General features: G+C 30.3%; 2 protein-coding genes across 2 annotated transcripts in view; both read right to left on the bottom strand.

Moving 5' to 3' along the window:
* The window catches only part of LOC139514697 (plexin-A1-like), a 39,314-nt gene extending 37,949 nt beyond the window's left edge, over positions 1 to 1,365 (bottom strand). Inside the window, exon 1 of the mRNA XM_071304209.1 lies at positions 1,239 to 1,365. Coding sequence (XP_071160310.1) covers positions 1,239 to 1,311 — 73 coding nt within the window. The 5' untranslated portion in view covers positions 1,312 to 1,365. The remainder of the gene's footprint in view (positions 1 to 1,238) is intronic.
* A 15,144-nt stretch (positions 1,366 to 16,509) lies between these two features.
* Positions 16,510 to 26,356, bottom strand: LOC139524833 (uncharacterized). Its single transcript, XM_071319974.1, has 7 exons — positions 26,178 to 26,356; positions 25,675 to 25,744; positions 23,127 to 23,330; positions 22,161 to 22,325; positions 21,033 to 21,255; positions 17,913 to 17,931; positions 16,510 to 16,843 (listed from the first exon to the last, which is right to left on the bottom strand). The coding sequence occupies exons 1-7, from the start codon at positions 26,294 to 26,296 to the stop codon at positions 16,510 to 16,512; spliced, it is 1,134 nt and encodes a 377-aa protein (XP_071176075.1). The 5' UTR covers positions 26,297 to 26,356.
* Positions 26,357 to 27,855: the final 1,499 nt, after the last annotated feature.

The raw sequence follows: 27,855 nt of genomic DNA, 5'->3' as shown, positions 1-27,855 counted from the left end.
GATGATAATGTGATAGTGTTACATTCTCAATTTAAAAGTTTGACTACGTAAGTTAACTATGAACTCGTAGTGATAATGACATAAAGCTAAGAACACTTTTACCCTTATGACGCAAAAGTAAAATGACAAAGAACCGAGCTCAAAAGAAAATTCGAAAAGGAAAGTCAACATACTGTTTGAATTTTTATCATTATAAACTGATTAAATGATAAAGGGGTTCGATCATTATGTCACAGTTCCCAGAACACACATTCTTGTAATTGCTTAAAATTGCATAAGTATCTTTGTACTCTTTTGCTGATGTCCGAAAATATCATGTGATTTTCAAATCAATTTTGCCTGGTCATTAACTTTTTACTTTATGTCTGTTAGTATGATTTATTACAGTCAATATCAAATGATTTTTACTGAAATATTCAGGCGTTTGTCTTTGCAATTCATTATCTTTTTGATAAAAAAACGAAACGTATGGTAGAGGAACAAATATTAACCACATGTCAAAGAAAGACAAAACACCAAGGTAAAAAAACAACAAAAAAACAAAAGAAAAAACCCAAAAAACAAGTCAACAAAAACTTAATAGCAGCTTAAGATTAAGAGTCTGTATCAACAAAAGAAAACAACAAAAACACTTTAAAACCAAATATTTTTTCAACAAATGCCTATCAGAATCGGACTTAAAGTGATCATATTTCTATCCACATATGAGGGGTTCTTTAATCTGAGTTTTTAAAAGAAAATTGTGAATATTTTGACCTTCATTCGGTTATTTTGTGTTGCTTGTCTACTGATTCATGGAATTATACCCCATACACTGTGTTATTTATGTTTATATCGAAATTCAAAATAGCAGGTAGTAATGGCAAAAAATGTAAGTACAGAAATTAAGATATACAATAAATATACAAAGAAATAATATACATTTGATATGATGTCAATTTAAAAAAAGTAACATGAGTAATACGAACATCAAATAAATACAAAATATCATTGTAAATCTGTCAGAAAAGAAGTTGTATGAAATTTAAATATATAAATAAGAATTAAAGTGTCTGATTAACAAGTTTAGCACAATTCTGGACTCCTTTTATTTTGTGTGTACAAAACTTTCAAAAAGTAACCGTAGTGAAATTTCGACCTTTTTACATGGAAATCTAACAATGTTAGAATTGTGAAATATTTAAAAAAGAAAAAAAGCACCTTGGTGGTGAAATATCGTGCTATTTTTTATTACTCACGTTGTGCAGTAACTGTCAACATAACAGATGTGTGGAAAAGTAACAATGATAACATATTAAGCGGTTTTGTCATCTAACATTCCAAATAATGCTAAAATAATAATAATGAAAACGTATAAGTAATATATAGCTATATATCGTCGTGTGAATATTATAATGTTTTATGTCCCTTTTTTCTAAAACTGAGAAAATGGCATTTAAAGTTGGACAGTCTGATATCCAGTCATATAAAACAAGAGCTATGCAAAAAGTATGCGTAATACTAGTTCCAACACATCTGATTAAATTGTCCTTTTCAGAAATCTGATCAAGTATATATTATTTCGGCAATTTCATATTTCAAGTTTGGAGATAGTACATTTTAATCTTGTGATAAGTAAAGTTGAAAGAATTAAAATGGTATTGGACATAAAACATTATAATATTATTACTGGGCAATGTATATGCCATTAAAATTGAATAAAATCGGCAGTAGAAACAAAGGCCATACACAATCTTGTTGGTTAAAATAGTGTGTTATGTTTTCTTTGAACTATATAGCTATGCCTGCAAGGCAAACTGGACGTATAGTTCTTCTGTCTATGCGTCTGTCCTTGCAAGGTTAAGGTACACGTTTACTTTGTCTTTCTTAATAGAATTTCAATGTTAAAAAACCAGGTTAAGTTTCAGGTTTAAGGTTTTGATATAAGAGTTATGATATCATCAAGCAGCTTTGTACATAGATAGCTTATGATGTGGACTGTTTGATGCAAAGTTGATGCTTGGGTCGTAATAAGTCAAGACTTATTGACTTTGTCTTTTGTAATAAAAAGTCAATGCTAAAGACCCAAAGTTAGGGTAAGGCCAGATCAAGTTAATTGATAGATTCTCTTCCACCTAAATTGAAAATATTGGGTTGAGTTGGACTCTTATATTTTATTTTTACGTATTTTTATTACAGATTCCAAAGAACTTTGTAAAAATACATAAAAAACCTAATTGGTTGGAACGGATGGGGATAAGAATGTAAAAATTAATTTGATATGATCTTAAGGTTAAGTCTGTAATGGGTCTGTGTCTGAACAAACTGTTAGTCATTTTAAATACAGATCATTGGCGGGCATGTAGTGTCAATGGACATTCTTTTTCTAAAAGGACAGTAATAAAATGACACATAATAATTAGACAATGCTCGGACTTTATGAATATAAAACTAAAGAATTACAAAAATGGCACCTTTACTCCTTATAGGATGCTGATTTATAAACAAATCATAATTAGCACATCATCATAACAGTTGGACATTAAGTTCATGACATGATATGAAAGGGATCTGTATATGTTTCAGCTAAACAAAATGTATATTTTTTGCTATTATTCATTAAAAAGCTGTCACTTGGACCATTTGAAAATTTCTATATTTTGTCAATAATATTAACAACATGTAAAGACTATATTTATGTATGAAAGTGCCATAAAGTCCTATTAAATTATAATGCCCTGATTTCATACTATCTCCATTGGTAAACTTTTGTCATGTGACCCAGAATCCGTCAATTTCATTGGTTTGTACTTAGATCACTATAATTCTGAATACAACATTGTATTTGCAGATATATCATTTTAATACTACTGTTTTAGGCAAATTTGAAGATAATTAAGCCTGGTTAAATATATAGGGAGATAAAACATTGCAGCACGAAACTATTGACACCCATAACTCATTTCCACTGTAAAATGGACTTATAACATTATAATATTCACACGACGATATGTAGGCTTTAATATATAATAATATGATATTGTGTAACATTAAAAAAATCCGTATATATGTGACGATGTATTTGCAATATACCATTCACCAATTTGACTAAAAGAGACTTGGCTCGTTTAATTCTTATAAAGGTTTTTTTTACAAACTATTTACTTTGAGCTGTTTGCAAAGATATGAAAATTTCTAGATAAGGACGACTATTTATCGCCATTCTTCCATACTCTCTCTCTCTCTCTCTCTCTCTCTCTCTCTCTCTCTCTCTCTCTCTCTCTCTCTCTCTCTCTCTCTCTCTCTCTCTCTCTCTCTCTCTCTCTCTCTCTCTCTCTCTCTCTCTCTCTCTCTCTCTCTCTCTCTCTCTCTCTCTCTCTCTCTAAACTACATAACCCTTAATACACAGCAGCCGAAGGTCACCAATGGCTTTTCAATTCATTGAAAAAATCGAAATCGTGATGCACGGAATGTTAGTGTTATGTGTGTCAAATTAGCCCAAAGGCTTAACATTTTAGTTGCGGAAACCAAGGTTTAGATAATTATGGTAAATGTTTCATTAAAAATGAAATATTTACTATAATTAATTTCAACGTCGTACTGTATTCGGCCTCCTAAACTGTTTTGGATTCGAACGACACTAATAAGTCATTTTTAGACGAAACGCCCGTCTGGCGAAATTACAAAATACAATTCCTGGTATCTATGATGAGTTTATGTGTGTATTGTAATTAATGCATGCAACTTGTTTTTTTTTTTAAAGCAATGTTGTTTCTAGTTTCATAAAGATTTATTCAGTCAGTCGTCCAACTGAAAACATAAGCATTTCTTAATGTAGAGAACAGTTACACAGACATTCGAATATCATTGATCTTGTAGTTGATTTACTATCCCGGTGTCCATTTATTTTATCGTTTCCCACATTCCACATCGATAATCGACACCTCATACTTAACTTAACTCGGTATTCGATTTTTTAGACCAAAAAAAAGGCTCATCCCTCACTTATACATTATCAATTGGTGAACTCCAAAAGAGGAACGAAAGATACCAGAGGGACATTCAAACTCATGAATCGATAATAAACTGACAACGCTAAAATACGCAGTGTCTTTAAAATATGACGAACTTGGTGGTATCTTCTGATTGCAAACTATCTGTAAAACACTGACATGTAAATGTTTAGTCATTGTAGTATTCAAATAGTAACAACTAAACGACTGATGTAAAAAAGTATCTATTCTTCAAAACATTCTACTACACATTTAAATTCCTTTTCTGTACTATAAGTTATATTTGACGGAATGAATATGAACTGTCGAAAGTTATATGTAGCGTTATATTTCAAGTAGACGAGGACACAATTTAATAAGAAACACTATCCTCTGTCTTTTCTGATATTATGCATAAAAGTAAACTTGATGAATATTACCAAATTTATCACACCAGTGTTCTTTTTCGTTCAATAGCTTATTTTAATAATGAAATAAACATCAATCTTATTTTTTACGACGTTTTGAATTATTTTAAGAGCATTGCCTTTTTTGTGAGATAAAAAACGAAGAAGCGTGGGAGGCAGGAAATTTTCATTTCATCCATAATTGGAAACATGATACATGTCTAAGATGTGTTATGATAATTTTAATAGGTTATCCATTATGTGTAAGGCATATTTACAAAAATACATCTAATCATCATTTGGTATTTCAAGTTATTTTTTTTTCTAAATTTGAAGCTGCAATGGCGATCTTCCTGTTGCTGTATTTTTTTTCTGAAAAAGTATTGACGTCGGCAGGTACATGTACTTCGAAAAGAGTACAAAACATCCGATAATAATAGCAATGTTTCTATGAATAAAGGAGTTGGATCACATAAACACAAGGTTGGCCAAAAATATCTTTTTTATTTCAACACGAAAATGGGGTATGTATTTCATGATGACATGTGCAAATGTTTCAGTTAAATTACATGTTTATTAAATTCGTCCACAGTGACGTCCTAATGTAGACGAAAATTATTAAACCTGATTTGTGAAAGAATTTTTGAATTTTTTTTTTGCCAACACTCATTATACTGATGTAATCTTTGTATATCATATTTTCACAATAAAGAAATCGACTACTATTTCTAACTTCTAAGTCTATAAGTAATCAGGACATTCTTCTTAATACTAAATTGAGGTTTAGGAATTGATGTCAGATATTCGAACGCCTTTGTTTTTCACTTCTATACAGGGAAACAAGTTTGTCCCTAAGCACCCAATTTTTCTTTTGATATAAGACTTCAATAGCTCATAATAGTTTATTTCCCAAAATTAAAGCAGATTTGTGTTTTTGTCTTTCGATGTCAGAACCAGATAATACCAATGTAAATATAAGGTCTTTCCCCGATTTATTGTAAAAAATCTAATATATGGAAAAGGAGCTCCATAATCTTTCAATATTTTGAGTTTAATTTGTTCCTTGACTGATATTCTTCCGATTTATAGTATCAATTTTTTAATTCTAGTTTTTTTCTAATTTTATCTCAGTTTACCCTTCAGCACACACACATATTCATGTTTCTGAGTTCACTTTTAATTAGCATAGATTATACAATAACAGGTTTCTATTCAAATTATAATTTGATTGTTGAAGACCGCCGATATCTTGGTAACTTTTCGCTTTTCGGTCTATTTGTTTCTTTGTCATTGACCTTAATAACAAAAGACGATGTGAAACGATTGCCATCCGAGTCTTTATGACGATGATTTTAACAACTATAGATATCCAGACGGCTTACCACTTTTGGCAAAGCCCAACTGATATGGTCAGCTCCCTACATGACATTATTTGAAACTATTCATACAAATATATCAAAAGCTTAATTTTTGACAAAACAATAAGCGAAGACTATATTATTTCACAACAGACAGCAACATATGACACCTAATTTTAATTTTGTCGTGGTCAATAGATCTGCAATATGTTTATGCTTTTTATACGCTAATATTGGTTTGCGTGAAAATATTTCGTTGCAAACTGCATCCTGTTGAGTAGATCCCAATGTTTACTAATGCATTGTATAGTTTACTTATAATGTATATGAACTTAAAATACTTATAATGTATATGTATACGGAGTCTTCCGAATAAGATTGTTTGCTATCGGAATTCGGATTGATGTTGGAATACGTGGATGTTAGGTATCACTTTTATACAAAGTCTACTAAAACAGGATGCAGTTTGCAACGAAATATTTTCACGCAAACCAATAATAGCGTATAAAAAGCATAAAAATTATTGCAGATCTATTGACAACGACAAAATTAAAATAAATTGATATAGGTAAATCCCTGTTCTGGTAGGCCTATAATGCTTACACCCTTTCATAAATGTTATACATTTATCATTAGCATATAATACAAAAACCGTCGAAACATTAAATTAATGTCGGATTGATGTAAAGCAATTGGAAGTCCAGTAATACTAGCATCATGTGATCAATATTTTGTAACATAATTACAATAAAATGTTTATAGTATGTATACGGAGTCTTCCGAATAAGATTGTTTGCTATCGGAATTCGGATTGATGTTGGAATACGTGGATGTTAGGTGTCACTTTTAAACAAAATTTGAAAACTTTGACCTAAAAGCACTTAGTTGTAATATCATAACATATGTCAAAGGCGTGCACACCAAAGGTGTTATAGATTACTCCACATTTAATTACCTTAATAATGGTAATCAAATTGATTATGGGCCTGGGTATATGCATATCTTGCCTAAAATACACCGAGTTAATGAATCGGAATTAGTAAAAATCAATACATATGGGCTTAACATTGATAACATAATACCGCCATGTCAGCCAATCATATCTCAGATTGGTGCTGTCACAGAATTTATTGGATGCTTTATCGAATACTTTTAAGTACTTATGGTACACAAACAACACACATATATAAAGGATACGTCTGATCTAATATACAAGTTGGAAAAAATAAGCCTATTGCAGATTGTTGCCTGTGTAGTTTTGATGTAGTATCAATGTACACTAATTGTCCGATTGATGAATTATTATCGGAAGTTAGAATTTCGTTTGATCAGTTTGATTAATCAGATTACAAAATCAAATGCCCACCGACGGATGATTTAATCTATCTCCTTAGATTAACTTTAGAGAACAACATTTTTGATTTTAATGGACAGCTTTATAAGCAAACAATAGGAGTCGCGATAGGAGCAGTGCCAAGCCTGGAAATCTGTGATATACTCATATATAAAATTATGAAAGAAATTCTTTCTAAGTTTGAACATAGAAAAAATATAATTTTCTATGGAAGGTATCGTGATGATAATATATTTATAAATCACGGCGATTCGAAGGAAATAAAGGATTTGCTAGAGTTTGCAAATAAGCATCATCCGTTCCAGAAATTCACACAAGAATTCTCATCTAAAGAAATAATATTTCTTGAGGTAAATATTTTCAAAGGAACTAAATTTTCTAATGAAAATATTTTGGATGTGAAAACACAGTTTAAACCGACAAATGCCTTTCTTTATCTAGATCGTAAAAGCTGTCACAGTAGACATGTGTTTGCAGGGAATTTATCAAGGGCGAAGTAATCAGATACATTAGAACAACAAATGATAATGTTGATTTACAATATATTATGTTACAGTTCAGATTGAACTTAACAAAGAGAGGATACTAGGAGATTGAAATCGAAAAGTACATAACTGAGGCATTATCATGAAATAGATCTGATTCAATCAGAAGAAAGGCCACACAAAACACAAAGGAAATTCCTTTAGTATTGGCAACGAAATTTTATCCATGCATTCATAAATTAAAACAATGCATTAGTAAACATTTGGATCTACTAAAACAGGATGCAGTTTGCAACGAAATATTTTCACGCAAACCAATAATAGCTTATAAAAAGCATAAAAATATTGCAGATCTATTGACAACGACAAAATTAAAATAAATTGATATAGGTAAATCCCTGATGATGGCGGGCCTATAATGCTTAAACCCTTTCATTCATAAATGTTATACATTTATCATTAGCATATAATACAAAAACCGTCGAAACATTACATGAATGTCGGATTGATGGAAAGCAATTGTAAGTCTAGTAATACTAACATCATGTGTTTAATATTTTGTAATATAATTACAATAAAATACTTATAGTATGTATACTGAGTCTTCCGAATAAGATTGTTTGCTATCGGAATTCGGATTGATGTTGGAATACGTGGATGTTTGGTGTCACTTTTATACAAAGACAGACACATTTATAATTCAGCGTGATTAAACACAATCATAAACGCTCAACCCTCCAAACCCTCACATTTTTTTTATATACAATCAGTGAATGTAAGCAATGAATAAAACGATGTTATGCTCGAGATGTTATGTAAAGTTGTATAGGCGCACACACTGAAATACTAAAACATCGTTTAAAGGTCAGTATGAATAACCTATGACATTACCTATTTAAATATGTCGTATAACAAATATATAACACACATACAGCACCAACTTTTAAATGAAATGCATCAACTGATATATCAATTAATTAATGTGTACTTACTGAAAAGGTACCTCCTATCAGGTGTACTTTGATTTTAAATGCAGTATCAAACAGGAAGTAATTTTGATTTGTCTTATGTTTCATTTCACCGAAAAACACTATTTTAACTAAGATCAGTATTGTGTGTCAACATTTTATCCCAAACTATTACCTGACCTCCACATTTTGTAATGAGAACAAACCGAATTAAGATGCACATGTGTCCCCTCGTCATATAGAAAAGTAAAATAAAATAATGAATGAATTAATTCAGAATTACAAAATTCACAAGGAGGCAAATAGAAATTTAGTGGAAAATATCAAAATGTTTACGATATTGAAAGGTGAATTTATAGTGTTAACTAATTATATGTTCAAGAGCAAGCATTGTGAATTTAAATGTTTTATAAATACATGTGTAAAGAAATAGTTTTTCTTCAAAACTCCAAATTATAATTGTATCAATTAAAATGTTTGCCATAAAATCATACAAAATGAATGTGATTTAAACGAAAATTGTTTCGATGTAAGCTGATCCTAATCTGATAAATAGCATATATCTACAGTAAATATCGGTTAAGGTGAGGTACTATTTCATTAACCTATACAGTTCTTTTTTCGTCTTAATTCATAAAAAGATTTATTTTGATGATTACTATTTTGTATGACACATTTCCTATCACCTTTTCGATCCTTTTTTCGATCTATCTGATGTTTTTTCCAGGTTACATTCTTGTATATAGTTTCCAGTTTGAAACTATATATAAAGCAATAGAAAGGAACAGTTGTTAATGTTGTATCATGTTCATTCAGAGTAAGTGTTTAAATAACCACAGTTAAAATCAGTTAAATTTTGTTATCATTTCAATCACAAATATCAAAAGGGTAAGTTTTTGTTTAAATTGATCAGATAACTATGAGTAATAAGGATCTTGCAGAAACTAGTGTTTGCGATTTAAGGGGCTTTATTGGTGTCCATAAAATTGCGTACAACCTATTGCAAAAAAGTTGAAAACTACACGTTTAATAATTTCTTGCGTCCGAAGCGCTATTCTGGATGTTCCTTCATCAGGAACGATCAAAGCCAAATATTTGAAATCCAAAGATGTATAAATACCGAAACCGTTGAAGAGCTTTATGTCAAAAATACCTAAAAAATAAATAGCCAAATTCATCTAAAGCCTACTTTGCAAATTTCGAGTTTGCATTAAATCATCAAACAAATCATCCTCTGCAGGGTAATATATAACAAAGTAAACCATATGAGTGTCAAATTAAAGGGCAATGGGCTTTATTTGGCCTTGATATATTCCCCGTTTCTATTTTCAATTTTATTCTAACCTTTTTAACATGTTTTTTTTGTTTGATTGTTTTATTGATAAATTGTTTTCATAGCATTAATAATAAGTGTTTCATATAGAATGGTTGATTATTGATTTATTGTAGGTCATATTTGGTGAATTTAGCCGTCATCAATCGTTTGATTGGTATAGTTTGGTTATTTGATTGAATTAATTGGTTGACTTTCAAAACGTAAAAAATCATAATTTCTGATTGATTCATTGATTGTTACGACATGTGACGTCAAGCGAAAGTATTAAACGCTCATTCTTTACTCAAATATTGATAAATACCCTCTCCTCCAAAAAATAAATATAAACAGGATTGGGTAACTAGCAGCAGATGAGAGGATCTTGTTCATCTTAAAAGACATGTTTTAAGATCAAGATAACATTTTCATTTGTATACAAATCATTATATTCCTAGACATATACAGTAGTTTAATACTTTCAGTACATTTAATCATCAATGCCCTTCATCTATGACCTAATTACTTTTTTCATCAGGTTGTCTCTGATGATAGTTTTGAAACCGAAATACGCCGTCTGTGTGTAGTGCAAGTTTATTTCCTTACAGAAATATATCCTTGGTTGAATTTCAATGAAAAATGAAAAGATTAACGCTGTATCCTTTTGGATATCGGTGTTTCCTTTCTTCTATCATTTATATGTTAAATGTAGTAGTGTTATCGCTAACACAGGACCAGGCTTATAATTTGATACACCAGACGCTCGTTTCGTCTACATAAGCTTCATCAGTGATGCTCATATCAAAATAGGTAGAAAGCCAAATAAGTGTTTAGTTGAAGAGCATTGAGGACCAAAAATTCTAAGAGTGGGGCCAAATACGGCTATCGTCATCTATGCATGTAATAAGAACATCCTAAGTACTTCGAATTATTCATACTTTTGCAAACAGTCAATAAAAAAAGACCATATAATTGATATTCATGTCAACACAAAAGTGCTGACTTATAATTATATTTAAACCAAAATTCTAGTGTATGGGAAACATGCAAATTCAATTCTATTATGTTAGTTGTTTTCAGATAATTCTCCCCATAGACTCGATCAGGATTGTGAACCTCGTCCTGTATATCTTCTATTTTACCTGTTTTTCTGAGTAAAGAATTCTACTTAATATTTGTCACTGGAAATCACACAAATAATCCATCAATAAATTAATCATTATCATATTTGCGTCTATTTAAGGTATGCTAACTATCAAAACACCTATCATGGAATAACGTCAGTTAATCTACCAGTCAATAAATCAACTAAAACATCCATCAATAAAACAACTAATAGATATGACGAATTTGATATGATGTAAACATTCTATCAACAAACCAACAAATAATCTAACAAAGCAATCAATCTATCAAAAATCATGTTTCGTAACAATTGTTTGCCAAACAATATTCAATATTAATTGGTTGTCATTTTACAAAAGCTAACAAATCGTCGCAAGTAAATGTACATTTAAGATGTTCCCTTTTAAAAATGATTTAATCTCTAGATTATCGAGTGTAAATTATAGATTATCGTACATGTTTAAAATTTTCTTGTTATCTTACATGTCTTAATTTTTTTGAGACATTATAAATGAAGGTAACCTGAAGAAGCAGCTATAAAATGCCCTACGTAAATAGTTACGTACCAGGATTATAATTTAGTACGCCAGACGCGCGTTTCAATGATGATACATTTTAGATACATCAAAATGGAATAAAATTAAACGTCATGATTTATAACGAAACAATAAACGATACACGAATATAATAGGAAAGTAAGCAAGTTTGTTTTGGTTATGACCTTTCAATCGATTCATTAAGGATTGTTCTGTTAAAAAATATCAGTCTTACCTACTATCAATGAGTTTAACATGAATATTGAACTGCACTGAAAACTATCTCAAAAATGTTAAAACCAATACATCTTTATTTTTAACAGTGCCTGGAACTCTTCCTACATCTGTTTTCAAATGTTAAAGTAACCAATAACACCTTATTGATTGAAATATTTATAGGAAGTTTTAAATATTTCGACGAAACATTTTATGCTGTTATCTTTCAACATGCTATTTATCTCCGAAGATCAATATATGTACTTGAATACATGTACAAATAACATCTAATATAATTTATAGCGCGATTAATTATGTCATATATTAAAGGAATATTTGTAGTACCTGTAATATACATGTACAAACCTAGTTATATAACAGATTGTATAAAACAGTTTAGATTTTAAAGAAGTGATAAGATATATATCTATATAAAAATAATGTTTTCAATCATTAATGAAAGTGGAATAACTTAATTCATTCCATATTGATAAATCTCTAGTAGGTTTTTCTATAAGAATTTAGAAAAATTGAGCATATTCACATGCGAAAAAGTATATTCCCCGCGCAAAACGTCGCGTGCTTTAACATGCATATTTTTTTTTTTATAAAAAAAACGTTTGATGTACAATTGGTTTTGGTAAATAATTGCCATTACATACATTTCTCTCGGAATATGGAATAAAAAAAATATTGTCTTTTGTTTCGTTAAATATGTGTTTAATTGACGTTGGCCTCAGTGAATAACAGTTTTTCAAAAGTCAATAATACTACATTTACCTCATCAAAAGACAGTTATTGTATAAAATTCGCTTTTACCAGCTAGTGCAGTTAAAAATTTGAAAAAATAAGGAACGTCGATGAAAACTTCGTTTTCATGTCTGTAATGTTACACCTCAGCTAGGAATGGGTCACCATGAATTGTGCATGTTCAGCTATTAAGGCAAAAGAATGTCAACATTGAAAATGAAATAAGGGTACTGATTCAATCCTGAAAACTCGTTCTTGTTAATGTACATGATGTCAAACAGTTATTAGTATATATATTTATATAAATCAAATTGCATGAGCTTGCAATCTATTAAATTCTAATGTATTTGTTTATATCGGTCGGCAATCGGTGGATGTCACATGGGTGGTTAATTACATGACCTTTAGACTAAAATACTCACGAATTGTTGACACATATTATAGAGCCTATTCATTGCAAATTGTTTATTTTAGAACTTTTGGATATAGCTTTTAGCAGGTTAGAAATAAAATTCAGAATTTTAGTCTTTTCATTGAAAACAAATTTGACAGCTAATGCCCTTTAAACGGTTATTAAAATGTATAGTATCTCATTGGTTTTTTCACCAAAAAACGGTAATTTTATCGGTGCAACTTGTTATCCTTTGTAAAAACTAAAAGAAAAAAAGAGGGACAAAATCGGATTGTTTTTGCGGTGTTCTTGATACTATACTATTGTCGTTCTTATAACAAATATTTATTGTTGCCTCTCAATAAATCTATTTTATGTTTGGTAAAGGTGTTTACATCTAATATTAAAAGCTTGTATTTTAGTACTTGTCAAGGGTCATGTTGCAAACAAGACATACATAGTTTTTGTAATTATCTTTCTTAAGAAAATAAGAGTGAATGGTTACCTCTTTTCAGGAGTCGTTTGTCATGAGTAGTGCATTACATTTTGAGTTAAAAATAGTAAACTCCTTATTTTTAGATATCACCATAATATGCATGATAGAATAACTATTGAATATTTAATGAACTGGTACATTATATGTTTGCAAGAATTGTAATAAATAAGAAAAGTGTAGAAACATCTATTTAATTGCTTGATATTCTGTAATAATCAGAATTTGTAACTGAGTTTACTATTGTTTTATTATAACGCTATCAAGTGTTTTCTTTTAAAAATAACAGCTAATTTTAATGATTTAGTTGCTTTTTATTCGAAATGGCAAATAACAGATCGCCTGGTCTCGATTGTGTACTATAAACTTTACTTATAAGAAAGATTATAATTGAAAGAGTACCTATTATCTGTAATTCCTAGGAACGAACATTTGACGAAATACAATATTTAGAACTAAAGTCATTTGAGACTTCAATAGACATGATCTTATAAATAATGCTTGAAGTGGATCTGGGGACTTCCTCAATCTTGGAATTTGAGAAAGCAAATCTTTAATGAAATGTGCAAATTTTGAGAGTAGTATGTAGTTCATTTGTAAGACTTTTAATGAAAATATAATGTAAATATAGAAAATTTAGTTCTAAAATTATTATTTCTAAAATACACCATATTTGTGTTTGGTTCATTTGTTTTTAACCTTGCCAAATAAGGGAAGATAACCCAGATAATAGGGGAGATAACTTAGATAAAGTAATCTTATTATAGAAAGTTTTTTGTGAATTTACCTATTGTAATATGTAGCAAGAAAACAATTTCGGTGACCCAATTTTTTTTTATCTGAAAGTATGTTGTAAGAGTTTTCTTCTCAAATTGTATCTTAAAATTCTAGGGTGTATTTTTCCTTTTAAAATTTATTTTTCAGTCATAATCTGTCACAAATCTGACAATTTTGTACAATCTGTAGCCTAAAAGAAAATAGTCCGGTGACCATTGCTTTTTATTTTATTTTTGAAATAAAGCATGATAAAAACTTTATTTTAACAAGTTATTAAAAATGTATATGAAATTTTATTACCCCCCCCCCCCCTATCCAATTTAGTCAGATTGTTATTCACTGATTTGAAAATTTGTATTCGATTTATATTTAATTTTTAAGTTTGATGAAAATGATTAATTGTGCGATTCATCTCTCAAATGAACAGAGGCATATGGAGGTACTTCATGTAGAATAAAGGTACAAAACATCCCTCTTTTGTACATAAAATGTTACTTTGAATACACCGTTTTCTTAAAAATTGTAATCCATGAGGTCATTTCTATATATGATATGCATATTTCATCATGATTGGACTAAGACATAAAAATCATAAGACACAACATTGATTCTTAGAACAGCAACCTTGATCATGTTTACTTTTTTAACTTTAAACTATTGATAGTTTTCGTTGAATAAAGATAATGCTAAATCATCCGGGAAAAAATGGATGTAGCAACTGCTTGACGAACATGGCAACGCATTACATATGTTTAATTTGACCATAAGATTGACAATGAAAATTGAAATGTATTTCTTACAACTTTTATCAAACTTATGCATACGACCTACGCTATACACTGGCGTCTAACAATTTATAATGGCCAAACCACACCTGTTTAACAATCATATGGTTAGAATCATTTTATTGTATCTCAATTTTTTTTCAATTTCTAAGATAAAAAAAAACCAAACAAAACTTCAAATACACAGAACTTTCAAGTAAGATAAAGAAACAGCATAGACTTTTTTTTTTAAATATGATACTATTATAAGTAATTATTCTTTTCTATTTGACAGGCTTTGAACAAACCTTTTAAATATTCATGGAAAAAGAAGCTTATCATTTGAAAAAAAAGAAAGAATTCCTGTTGTGACCTTAACAATCACAACTTTTCATATTTTGATTTTTCGTATATCTCTTTCTTTTATTATATTGAAGATCAAAGAGTTTTCTATATCATATGGAGGTTTTGTACTTGTAAGCATAGATATAAAAATAAAATCAAGATCAAAATTGGGAATAAGTCAAAGAGACAAAAATCCGACCATATGAGCAGCCAACACCGGAAGGCCACCAATAGGTCTTCAACGCAGCGAGAAAATCCCGCACTCGGGGTTGGTCCTCAACTGGGCCTTAAATACAATTGTTTCCTATATCGTTTTGTTTTTATTGATATTTTTTTACCTAAATTATAGTTTTTCGTTTATGTACGTTATTGTCCAATTTCTTTCATCAGAAACCATTCCTAACAATCCAAACGTCTTTGACATGTAAATAACCTTTGTTGTCTTTTCGACGTTTTTTCATGATTTTTTCATATGAGTTGTCTACCTCTAACAAAATATGAACAATTCACTTTGTTTTCACTTGTTACATTATGTTCTCATAGTTACTAGTTTTGCTTATTGCAACTTTTATGTTTTTAGTCGATTCTTTAAAGTCTAAATTGATAAGTCTATGTAACTGCCGTCTTGGAATCTATAATCTTTTTCATTAAATGTTTATGTTATCTTTGTATTTTTACACAGTTTTTTTCAGAATAAAAGCTAATCTTCCTGTACATACAAGTACAAACATATTGAGCATCTTATGTTCTTGACACATACCAACTTTTTATCAAATTCATAAAATAAAATTCCTAATGCACATTCGGATATGTTTTGAATAATAATATATTGCAAAATATAAATGCGACAACACTGTTTTGAACGATTTTGAGAACAATATAACTCTTAAACGAACGATTACAAGCTAAGTTGATATCAAGAAGCTTTACAAAGGAGCATTCAGATCTAACTATGAGTGTTTGAAGAAAATTATAGTGTTTACTATTAATAAATAAAATAAAATTTAGGTTTCATACTATTCAATTTCGTGTAAATATTGTGTTTGGTACATTTTATGTAAAGCACATTTAGTGTAGTATCCATATATATATAATAGTCAATTTTAGATGGAACGGTATTTTCAGACATACGGGTAGCATATAATTTATTTGTCATTCACATTGCATTAATGTAATTCTTAACATTTATTCTAAAATCATTGAGAGCTAGATGAATTCGTTTTACCGTTATCGAGATTTGTCGTGCTATCATTATTGTCAAAATCGTTCAACTTGGAGTTGACTATCTGGATCGTTTCGTGATATAGGTTCCTCGTATCCATTATATAATATTAGATAATCATGTCTTTGTATATTGCATTGCAATTCGTCATCTTCATTTGTTTCATTGTATGTCATGTCCTGTCTTTGATTTTCGTTTCTTGCTTGTTGAAGCTGATTATATGGATTTGGTGGTGATCGTTGTCCGAGTTCATCGTATCCTTCATGCACGTCAAGATAACTGTTTTCACGTGTATTGTTTTCCTCTTCGATATTTACTTCATCATATATTGACTCATCAGGCTCAGTATATTCATTTTCATCTTCGGACCTTACAAAAGGTAATGATAATGATAGGTTAAAATAATAAAAAATATAAATCAATATTTAATGTTTTTTATGCATAAATATAGTCATAATTTTTGTTTCAGGTTCGATTTTGTATTTATTATATGTTTTTGCCTATTGTGCTTTTTTTTAAAATGAACTCGAAGTCAAAATTTTTGTTTTGTGAACGGGTACCTTTTTCTATTCTTTAAGAATTTGAATTGAACTATCGAAATACAGATTTAAATTACAGTAACAACACTATGATGTCGAACTGTCAAAACTACATAGACAATCTATTATTTGGTACAGGATATATACATTTTAGAAAGGATAATTTAATTTAGTGATGAACAATATGTTGGTGTTCTGAGGACAATTAGAACGATATTTCATTTTGAACACCAATCGTATGCATTCGCTTCCAACACACTCAAAATTATATAAAAGCGTGATCAAACTTTATTAAGAAATATACGGACGCCATCAAGAGTCAGTTTCATAGATGATATCGGATATATTCCCTGTGTCGTAATTGCAATCCCGTCCCCTCTTTCACGAATATGACCTACCGAATTAGACAATTTACCGGGTTTGTAATAACATGAGCAACACTACGGATGATACATGTGTAGCTTACACTTCTGGTGCAAATGAGATCACCCACAGTTTCTTATAGGATTCATGTTGCTGAGTCTTTAGTTTTTTGTGTTGTGTCTTATGTACTTTTATTTATCAGTTTGTGTTTTTCTTTTTTCGCCTTGTCGTTGTCAGTTTGTTATCGATCTATGAGTTTTAATGTCCCGCTGGTAACTTTTGCCCCCTTCTCAAACGGTTATACCATCCTTTCCAGTCAACCCACAAGTTTTTAAATGTTTTTTTTTGTTTGTTTTATTAATTCGTAAACGCCAATTAATCTGTGTTATGTAAATTGCAACAATAGATAAACATATATACCACTGAAGTTTAGTATGCATAGTAAATAAAAAGTCTTAAATTAAAATATCAAAACCGAACCTTCAAACGGAGAAATAGAAAAACCGACCTGAGAATATATAGCAAATGACACAAACCATTTGTAGGTTGCAACACCTGAATATGGAATACAGATATGAAAAGATATTACAAGAAAGAAGGGAACTAGAAAGCATGCTGGTAAAATGTCATCTATCATTGTCACTATGATATGGTGTAATGAATATGACACATGTATGACAAAGTCAATTATGAATGGAATGGAAATAGCAAACTTAAGGTTGAACCAAACACTTTGACTAGAATATATTTGGCTCTATTTATTTTCATTTAATTTTGACAAAGTATTTACTTTGACCCTATGACAAAAATATATAAATTTCAAAAACCTTGGACCACACATTTATCTGATAAAAAAGCTGATTTTCACAGAGTTATCTCACTGTAGTGTTAGGTACCACCTTGAAGAATTATTTCGTGCTGTTCAAAACACACTTCATAAATTGATATTCCATTAAGTTCGTTGTAATCATTTTTGTTACATTAATTATAATTGCGTATCTCTGATTATGAGTTGTTTTAACTTAAGATATACAAAAAAAAAAAAACAACAGCAGAGGTCACCAACAGGTCTTCAATGTAGCGAGAAATTCTCGCACCCGGAGGCGTCCTTCAGCTGGCCCCTAAACAAATATATACTAGTCCAGTGATAATGAACGCCATACTAATTTCCAAATTGTACACAAGAAACTAAAATTAAAATAAAACAAGACTAACAAAGGCCAGAGGCTCCTGACTTGGGACAGTATAACCAGAAATTGCGGTTTATGGCAATGCTATTAACCAAATTAAAGTTTTTCAGCAGGAATGTTATAAATAGATTGAGGGAAAACAAATCCGGGTTACACACTTAAACAGAGGGAAACACATCAACTATAAGAAGAACACAAGGACGATCAAACACACTGAGGTGAACAAAAAAAAACGACAATGCAACATGCACAGAAACTTACTGTAAGATAACAACTGCCATTGTTATGACATAAGCATACAAATTAGTATAAAAATGTTGCAAAATATTGAGTGTCTTTTAAAAAGATCTATATATAGTATTAACAGTTTTAAATTTGAACCAAAATAGTTTGATTTTAAAACGTATAATGAAATAAAAACAATAAAATTGAAAGCCTTTTCATATCGGCTAATACGTATTTATCGACTCACTTAAAACATGTCAACTTAGCCTCATAAACATTGTTTATGATAGTATGTTTCATCTATTAAGGATACAGGAATCATATGATCACATGATAACGAATTTTTATTTCAGGCTGGTCATTTTTTCTTTCTTCATACCATTATGGTGATAATGAAATATATAATAGCTACTCATAGCTACTGTTGTGCCTATTATATGTTATTTGGGGTCGATTTTCCAGTAATTATTATTTGAAAGGTTGTTCATACACCACAACCATTTCTTCAATAACACTTTTTTTTCTTGTTTTTGTCTATTGTAGAAAAAATAATCAAGTTTTTGTTATGGAGTTTATCATGAATTATGTCGGGAAAGTTTTATAACACAATTCAGTAAGAGGGTTTATCTGATTTGTGGAAATAGCACAATACCTTACCTTACGTTCCGTCGCCTTTCAGGCAAACCTGAAACATACATTTTGTGACGGCTTATAGTTGTTATACGATTGTAAATCAACGAATTCATATATCAACAAAATGTTAGATCACTTTTAAAACTTCTAGGTATGTTTTAGAAAAGCGTGTAAATATTGTTTCACATGCAGTGAAATCACTTTCTGTTTACCAATAATTTGAAATTCATTCACATTTAATTAGTTGTGCAAAAAAAAATGTTCGTCAACATCGTATTTGCTTTTGTAAAAGGAATGCTAGCTTTGCTTTGTTTCAGTATACTACAATCAACTTCACGCAACAACACTATTCTATCCCCAGTATTGGACATGATAAGATAATTCAAATACTGTATAAAACTGATTATCAATACATGTATTTAACATGTCTAAGTTTGAATTTCAATAAAACAGAAAACGTTTGATTTGAATGTCACTAATGAGTCTTGTAACGACGCACATCTGGTGGACCAAGATATAAACTTTATAGTTTTTGATGATTTAACTTCACTTTAGGAGCACAGGTTCACATAAATCCAGGGCTCCTCAATATTTTAAAATCCAAAATGTTAAAAAAATATCAAAACATTTGAAACTTAACTCCATCTTCTAATTGATTGAACAACTTCAATACCTGGAGAAGAATAGACATATTTCCTACACTTTTGTTGAATGTCTTTCGTTTTTGGTTTTGACATTACCAAACAAAATGTATTAAATGGCTTCAGATAATATGTATACAACGTCCACTTGTATTTTTGTCCATCTGATGAGTTAAGCCTTTTTCAACTGATTTTTATAGTTCGGTCTTATGTTGTAATGTAATACCACTGTCCCAAGTTAGGGGAGGGTTGGGATCCCGCTAACATGTTTAACCCCGCCACATTATTTATGTATGTGCCTGTCCCAAGTCAGGAGCCTGTAATTCAGTGGTTGCGTTTGTTTATGTGTTACATATTTGTTTTTCGTTCATTTTTTTTACATAAATAAGGCCGTTAGTTTTCTCGTTTGAATTGTTTTACATTGTCTTATCGGGGCCTTTTATAGCTGACTATGCGGTATGGGCTTTGCTCATTGTTGAAGGCCGTACGGTGACCTATAGTTGTTAATGTCTGTGTCATTTTGGTCTTTTGTGGATAGTTGTCTCATTGGCAATCATACCACATCATTTTATCAACTTTTTTATAAGTTCCCTTTTGGTTTTAGTTATATTTATTCATTTTCATCTTTCTTAATTATAAACATTTACAAAATGAAATCGACAGAGTCGATCTTTTATAGAAGTTGAACATGTTAAATGAAATAAAAGCTTCCTGGAAGTATATATAACAAAATATAATTTGTCGAAATATAATTTGTTAATATTTTTCCTCTTTAATTCAACTGTAAACATACCCTCTGCTGTTGTTTTTCATTTGGTCGGGTTGTTGTCTCTTTGACACATTCCCCATTTCCATTCTCAATTTTATAGCATTTTACATTAAACGAAATTTTGATTGAAAACGATTTATTAAAAAACAAAATATGTTCCTTAATTAAAATAAATGGTGATAAATCTGAGCTTATTACCTTCCCTTCCATATCTTTGTACTATTTCCTTCTTTGCCTTGATTTCAATTTTAAATTCATTTGCAGCCTTAGTCTGTCTCCGTAAAATTGTCACAGCTGACAAGCATATGATCACAAAACCAACCAATCCGGCACCTAATATCCAGACTACTATAGCTAATGCATTTGTTTCTGTTGTGTACTTTATGTCACCAATATATATGTGTTTACCAATAACGTTAACCTAGTATAAAGAAAAAGACAGTTTTGCGATATAATTTTCATGTAATCGTTTATGCGTTGTGATATCGATTAAAGAAAATCGTGTTTATACCTAGGTAAGTCCTTTTTTCGAGATAAATCACTTGTCATTGTAAAACGATATACGCTTCTGCCATATTCAATACAGTTAATTAGCAGTTGTCTATTATAATTGTTAAGATTGGCCATGGATACTCAAAGACAAATGATATAAATACTCATGCAAGTATGTAAGTTTCTCTATTTTCTATAGCAAACCCAATTTTGATGTCGAGATGATGTTTCTTGTTGCTATCCAAGGGGTTTATCTTAATTTTCCACTTTCTATATTTATAGATACTAATCTATTGATGACGTGTAGATCTAGATTGCGTGCGTTTTGTAGTCGATTTCGGTTTATATGAATGTCAACAACAGCTAATAATAAAACTGGTTTTCGTGTCAAAATAGTAACAACTCGCTTTGAAGAAAAATTTTGCCTGGAATCCGTAATTACTTTTTAAGGGAAGTATTTGGATATGCATTCGACATGATTAATGAAAAAACTTGATCTACATAGTAAGGTAATAAAAAAAAGTCCATAAAAACTATCACAATCAAACGTTATAAACACGCGGAACGAGATAGTTTCTATCTTGATACAGATGCATGCCTTGGAACGGATAACCCCGTGCATACATTCGTGGTCTATGTTGATTGCTTTATTGTTATATAGGCTTATTTACATATGCTCAACAAGTTTTTGCCTTTCAACATAAAAAGCATACATAAACATGATATAGAGAATGTTGGTAAATATAACCATTTACACATATTATTGTTTTGAATTAAAATGTGCACAACTTAATATTATTGTCGTCTAAATAAACATTACTATAAATTACTTACAATTACATGAACTATTAAAACGTCAGTATTATTTGTCATAGGTACTGATTTTGGTGGTACGCAAGTGATGAGATCCATACTTATATCTACTATCAAACACGTTCCATCCAATCCAATATCTATATGATAATCTTCACGAAGTGCAATACTTAATATGTGTCTTCCCTATAAAAATACAACTTTGTAAATATTACACTTGTATTTATATTTTACATCAAATTTGAAAAACAATGTCAAAACTTATATATACTAGTAGTGAATTTATGTTCTTGCAGTTGGTCAAATATTCAATAGTCTATATCCGTAAATTTTAGTTTTTTTTATATTGTCCAAAATAACATTGCAGTTATGAGAAGTTGCATAATCTCAATGACGACAATACCCCACTGTTCAAGTAGAGTTTAACTTTAGCAACTAAAGGTCTTTGTACGAACTAGACAAATATTAAATCCGTACTTTATTGTAAGCTATGAAAGGCATAAGTTAAATTCTGTGACATTTGTGAAGAGTTGTCTCATTGACAAATATACCACTGCTTTTTTTTGTAAAAGAAAATACAAAACAATTCAAAAGAATTTATCAAATACCTCATTTATAAAAAAAAACATCAAAAGAAAAACGAAAATGGCACACAAAAACCAAGTCATGAGTTTTTAGTTATTTGCCAATGCTTTGCTGTTTGTCCTTTTTAGAGTTTTTATTATTAAATGTTCTATTATCTGGAACAAAGTTAACGTAACCATGTTGATAAGCATATTCCTTCTTCTATTTAACATATTTACTTTTATAACTAGGTCATTTTTTTTCATGAATTCAAAGACGTGCATCAAACTGTTGATTTAAGATTTGATTATCAGTGATAGCTTAGTAGTAATTTTGTTATGTCTCATTTTATCTTTCTCTGAAATCAAATGTCATACTATAATGACTAGGTTATGCAAACCCTAATTTATTATTGATCCTTACCTGAATTCTAATAGTAGATTCTTTATCATACTCAAGAACGGCTTGAAACTTTTGAAAATCAGGTTCATTCACATATTCTAATGTAACTTGAATAGTTATTCCATCAAAATGAACGTCAATAGTTTGATTGGTAGGCTGATTTTGTAATCTTGGGGGTGTTTTACATACTGCGAAAGTATCATCTGGTACATCACATGGCTTGTCCTGGAAACAATATTTGAATAAAAACGCTAGTTAAATACAAAAAAAAAAAAGGTATGGGTTCACGGTATACAATGAAACATCAACGTGATTTTGTCAATTCTCATTATTTGATGCATTAACGTGCCTCTGTCTATCTGATACAGGGGGATACTTCGTAGATAAAAATTGCAAATATCTGAAACATACACAATAATCTACGCAACAGCCGCTTAATAGGAATATTAACAGCAATTACATAGGTTATTTCTACCTGTAGATGTCTTTGTTAGTAGATATGTTTGTAGTCTTCGGTATTAATGGCAGAGTTATACAATTTTCTATTCTGGCTTGGTTTGAATAGCAATTTACAATTCATTTTGTCCTTTTCTTCTACTTAAAACCAGGCTGTCGTTTCACAAAACAATCGTTAGATAGCAATCTAATAAAACGTTATTGTCAACATAAAACAATCGTACATTGCGATGGTTGTACAGTGCGTATGAATTGTGAACGATATTTACGTGTAGTTAAACCCAGTGCAAAGCGATCGTTACTTCAAAGTTTGCTGTCACCTTGCATATTTTAAGAAACAACCGAAAAGCCTTTAGATTAGAAAGGGTTGTCAAGAAAAGGATTTAATGTCATGGATAAATTAAATGACATATAGTATATCTTGCCACCGTCTTGATAGACAGAGCATATATTAATTTGCAAATAAACTTTTACCATGTTTGAAAAGTTTGCAAAATCTGCTATCGACCAACTATTGATCGACAACCTTATGTAAGAGTGTTTCGTGGTCGAGATAGGAGGTATTCACAGCATCTATCAGTAGTTAAATATCCTCCGTTTTAGAGTCAATATTGGATCACTCTCCTGACCAGTAAAAACAATGATAGATTTCCAAGCAACGACGGGGATGATTAAAGAAGATGTGTACAGTACATATATATATTCGTCGTTTTGAATGAAATTAATTATATTGACCTCATCTTGCTTTCTATACAACACCAGAAGAGGACGAACAAACTTTTTAGGATACACTTTATGCCATACATGTGCAAGGCATATGTGATTTAAATAAAAGCAACAGTAGTACACCGATGTTCAGAATTCATAAATCGATTAAGAGAAAACAAATGCGGGCTACAAACTAAAATTGAGGGAAACATATTAACCATAAGTGGAAAAGAACGAAATAACACAAACACTGAAGTGCAACAAAAACAAACGACAAGACAACATACATAGAAACTAACTATTAAAGAACAATATTCCTGACTTGGTATAGAACATTTTAAGAAAATATGGTGGGTACATGTATAACAAGAAATTGCGGTTTGTGGCTATGCTATTAACCAAATTAAAGTTTTTTCAGCATAATACCAAACAAAATATAGATACTTAATAAACGAAGACAATGCTGAAATGTTAACAGTTTTGTACACGTGTAATTTCTGGTCTACCATATAAATTTACTGACCACACATTGTTTTGTTTTTTTCCTGAAAAGGCATTTAGCTTCTATTTACTTACAATGCATATGCATATAAATAAAATAGGTGTATTAACTGTTTTCTGTTTGGTTAAAAGTAATTCTTTTATTTTCAATGCTGTCAATTTTTATGGCGACACGCCCACTCTGATGTTGTGTATTAAAATGTGTGAACGTTGTTATTGTTAATATAAATAATATTAAGAATTGCTTGAGCATTATTTTTTTTATAGAAATTTATTTATATTGAATGGCAATAATTTATTTAGAACTTATTGAACCATAAAATAAATTTTTGACTCTTCACATTTTACATAATGCGCTTCAATGTGAAGAGTCAAACATTAATTTGGTTCTGATTTCAGTTTCTTGTGTATAATTCGGAGTTTATTATGACGTCCATTATCACTGTACTAGTATACATATATTTAGGGGCCAGCTGAAGGACACCCACGGGTGCGGAATTCTCGCTACATTGAAGACCCATTGGTGGCCTTCGGCTGTTGTCTGCTCTATGGTCGGGTTGTTGTCGCTTTGACACATTCCCAATTTCCTTTCTCAATTTTATGATACGCAAAAATATCAAAATAGAGGTGCAAAAACTAAAAAAATCTGGACCCAAACCATTTTTTATGATATATGAACAAAAACACGAACAAATATTATTCAAAATGCTTACTTTTGATACAGGGATATCAGCAGTTAGTGCGCAGGCATGTAAATATAATGTTGTTATTTGAATTTTGATACATATCAATTCAACGAAATACATATTTGTAGAATGCAATAACGTTTTAACTTATGTACCTACATTTGAAGTCACTTTCATACAGAAATCGTGATTAGATTTAATTCCCATTTTGTACTTACCACTCTTTCTACTGTTATCTCCCATACATTATTAAAACCTTTCCCATAAATTGTAAATATTGCACCTCCACTGAAGGAAAAAAATATAAAGAAATACCTGGAATAAGATTGTACTTTTCAAAGAGGTATAAAAAAAAATGTGTTTTTTATAGTTGAAACAGTCTCATTTATAGTGTTTATTTTAACCTTTTGCATAAACAAGTAAATTGAGATAAACATTAACTTCAAAGCTTTAAAACCAGGTTTTATCCACCATTTTCTACATTTGAAAATGCCTGTACCAAGTCAGGAATATTGCACTTCTTGTCCATTCGTTTTTGATGTGTTTTGTCATTTGATTTTGCCATGTGATTATGGACTTCCCGATTGGATTCTCCTGTGAGTTCAGTATTTTTATAATTTTACTTTTTTCAAATCAAACCTGATCAAAACAGAAAACATCGATTCTTTAGAAAGCATGTCTTGATTTAATAAATATTCTTCAAATATCTATATACACATACCTTTGTAATGACTTCGGTACCTTAGTCGATAAATTAAATGTTGGATCCGGTAAATATTGAAATGGTGCATTCAGAGTCAACATTGTCAATTCATCAATAACAACCTCTAGCTGAGTCATGTTACGAGGTTCTATTGATTTGCCTGTTTGGCACTTAATCAAGGAATGATCTGAACTTGAGATTATTTGAGATTCACTGAAACAAACACATCAATCTTTATATGATGTTGATATATTTTGTAGTATAGTGCAGTTATTAATATTGAAAAGACGATATTTAAAAAAATAGATAATGCAAAATATCTGAAGTCGATGAACTATGTCTGAGGATGCAGGACAAACATACCTCCTTGGAAATGAGAAATGACAATCCTATTTTAACTGTATATAATAAGCAACTGGCTTAGTATTAGTGGTACCGTTTAAAATTACTTAAACACAAAGTTAAACAAATAAATTATGCAAAAGTTTCAAAGTTTATAAATCACGATTATTTATATGTGTCATGTCAGCTCTAACTTCTAGAACTTTAACCTGTTAAAAATCATTAAAGATAGCATGCTGATATGTTAGAAAACATTTCGTGGACATTAGACATCATTAATGGCGATCGAATCAAAACCGGTGAAAAACCAAATCAAATATATAACAAGATCCCGACAAAAAATGGTGAAAATAAGACTAAGACAATCTATTTCTACTTGAAAAAAACGTTCAAGTGTTTTAGTTAATTTAACATTAATTATAATAGAAATTTATGTCTATTTTATGTCTATTTTATCAGCAACAAAAAAGGGGCATTACAGTTATTGTGAAACTGCCTATTCTAGAGGTGGCGTGAATCAGATGTGGATACTTAAAAAATCCAAAGATCTTTTAGAGTACATACAATCTAACTATCTCTCATCTTGTAACAGTATTAAAACATTTGACTTTTCTATTCTTTACACAAGTATTCCACATTCCAAACTAAAAGACAAATTGAAAAAGTTGGTATTGCTTTGCTTCATAAAAAAGAATGGCCAACGTAGATACAAGTGTCTTGTCTTAGGGAGGGATAAATCATACTTTGTAAAGGATCACTCTGATTCAAACAAAAAATTCTCTGAAACTGATATTATTAAGATGCTTGATTTCTTGATTGACATCATATTTGTTACGTTCGAATTGTGCCCCTCTACTTGCCGCATTGTTTCTTTATTATTATGAGGCTGATTTCATGCAGGAACGTCTTAGAAAGAAAGATAAGAAGTTATCCATATCCTTTTACTCTACTTTCCGCTATATAGATGATGTTCTTTCATTAAATAATTCAAAATTTGGTGACTATGTGAAACGCATCTATCCCATCGAACTAAAGATAACGGATACTACAGATACAGTTAAGTCGGCCACATATCTTGACTTACATCTAGAAATTGACAATGAGGGTCGGTTGAAAACAAATCTTTACGACAAAAGAGATGATTTAAGCTTTCCAATTGTGAACGTTCCATTTCTAAGTAGCAATATTCCAGAGACACCAGCATACGGGGTATATATCTTCCAATTGATACGATAATCCCGTGCTTGCATTTCCTATCATGATTTTCTTGATAGAGGGTTGCTGTTCAAAGGGAGGCTATTAAAACAAGATGTCCAAATGGTGAAGTTGAAATCATCCCTTCGTAAATTTTACG

Source organism: Mytilus edulis, chromosome 1 (assembly GCF_963676685.1).
Source record: "Mytilus edulis chromosome 1, xbMytEdul2.2, whole genome shotgun sequence".
NCBI lineage: Eukaryota > Metazoa > Mollusca > Bivalvia > Mytilida > Mytilidae > Mytilus > Mytilus edulis.
Note: the sequence above shows the minus strand (reverse complement) of the source record. Positions and strands in the feature narration are given on the sequence as shown.

Excerpts from the sequence above, each read along its gene's own strand:
- LOC139524833 (XM_071319974.1), bottom strand. The coding sequence starts at position 26,296 with ATGACTCAGCTAGAGGTTGTTATTGATGAATTGACAATGTTGACTCTG. Across the intron at positions 22,326-23,126 it reads AATCTACTATTAGAATTCAG|GGAAGACACATATTAAGTAT; the intron begins GTAAGGATCAAT and ends GTATTTTTATAG. Across the intron at positions 21,256-22,160 it reads TTTTAATAGTTCATGTAATT|GTTAACGTTATTGGTAAACA; the intron begins GTAAGTAATTTA and ends TCTTTATACTAG.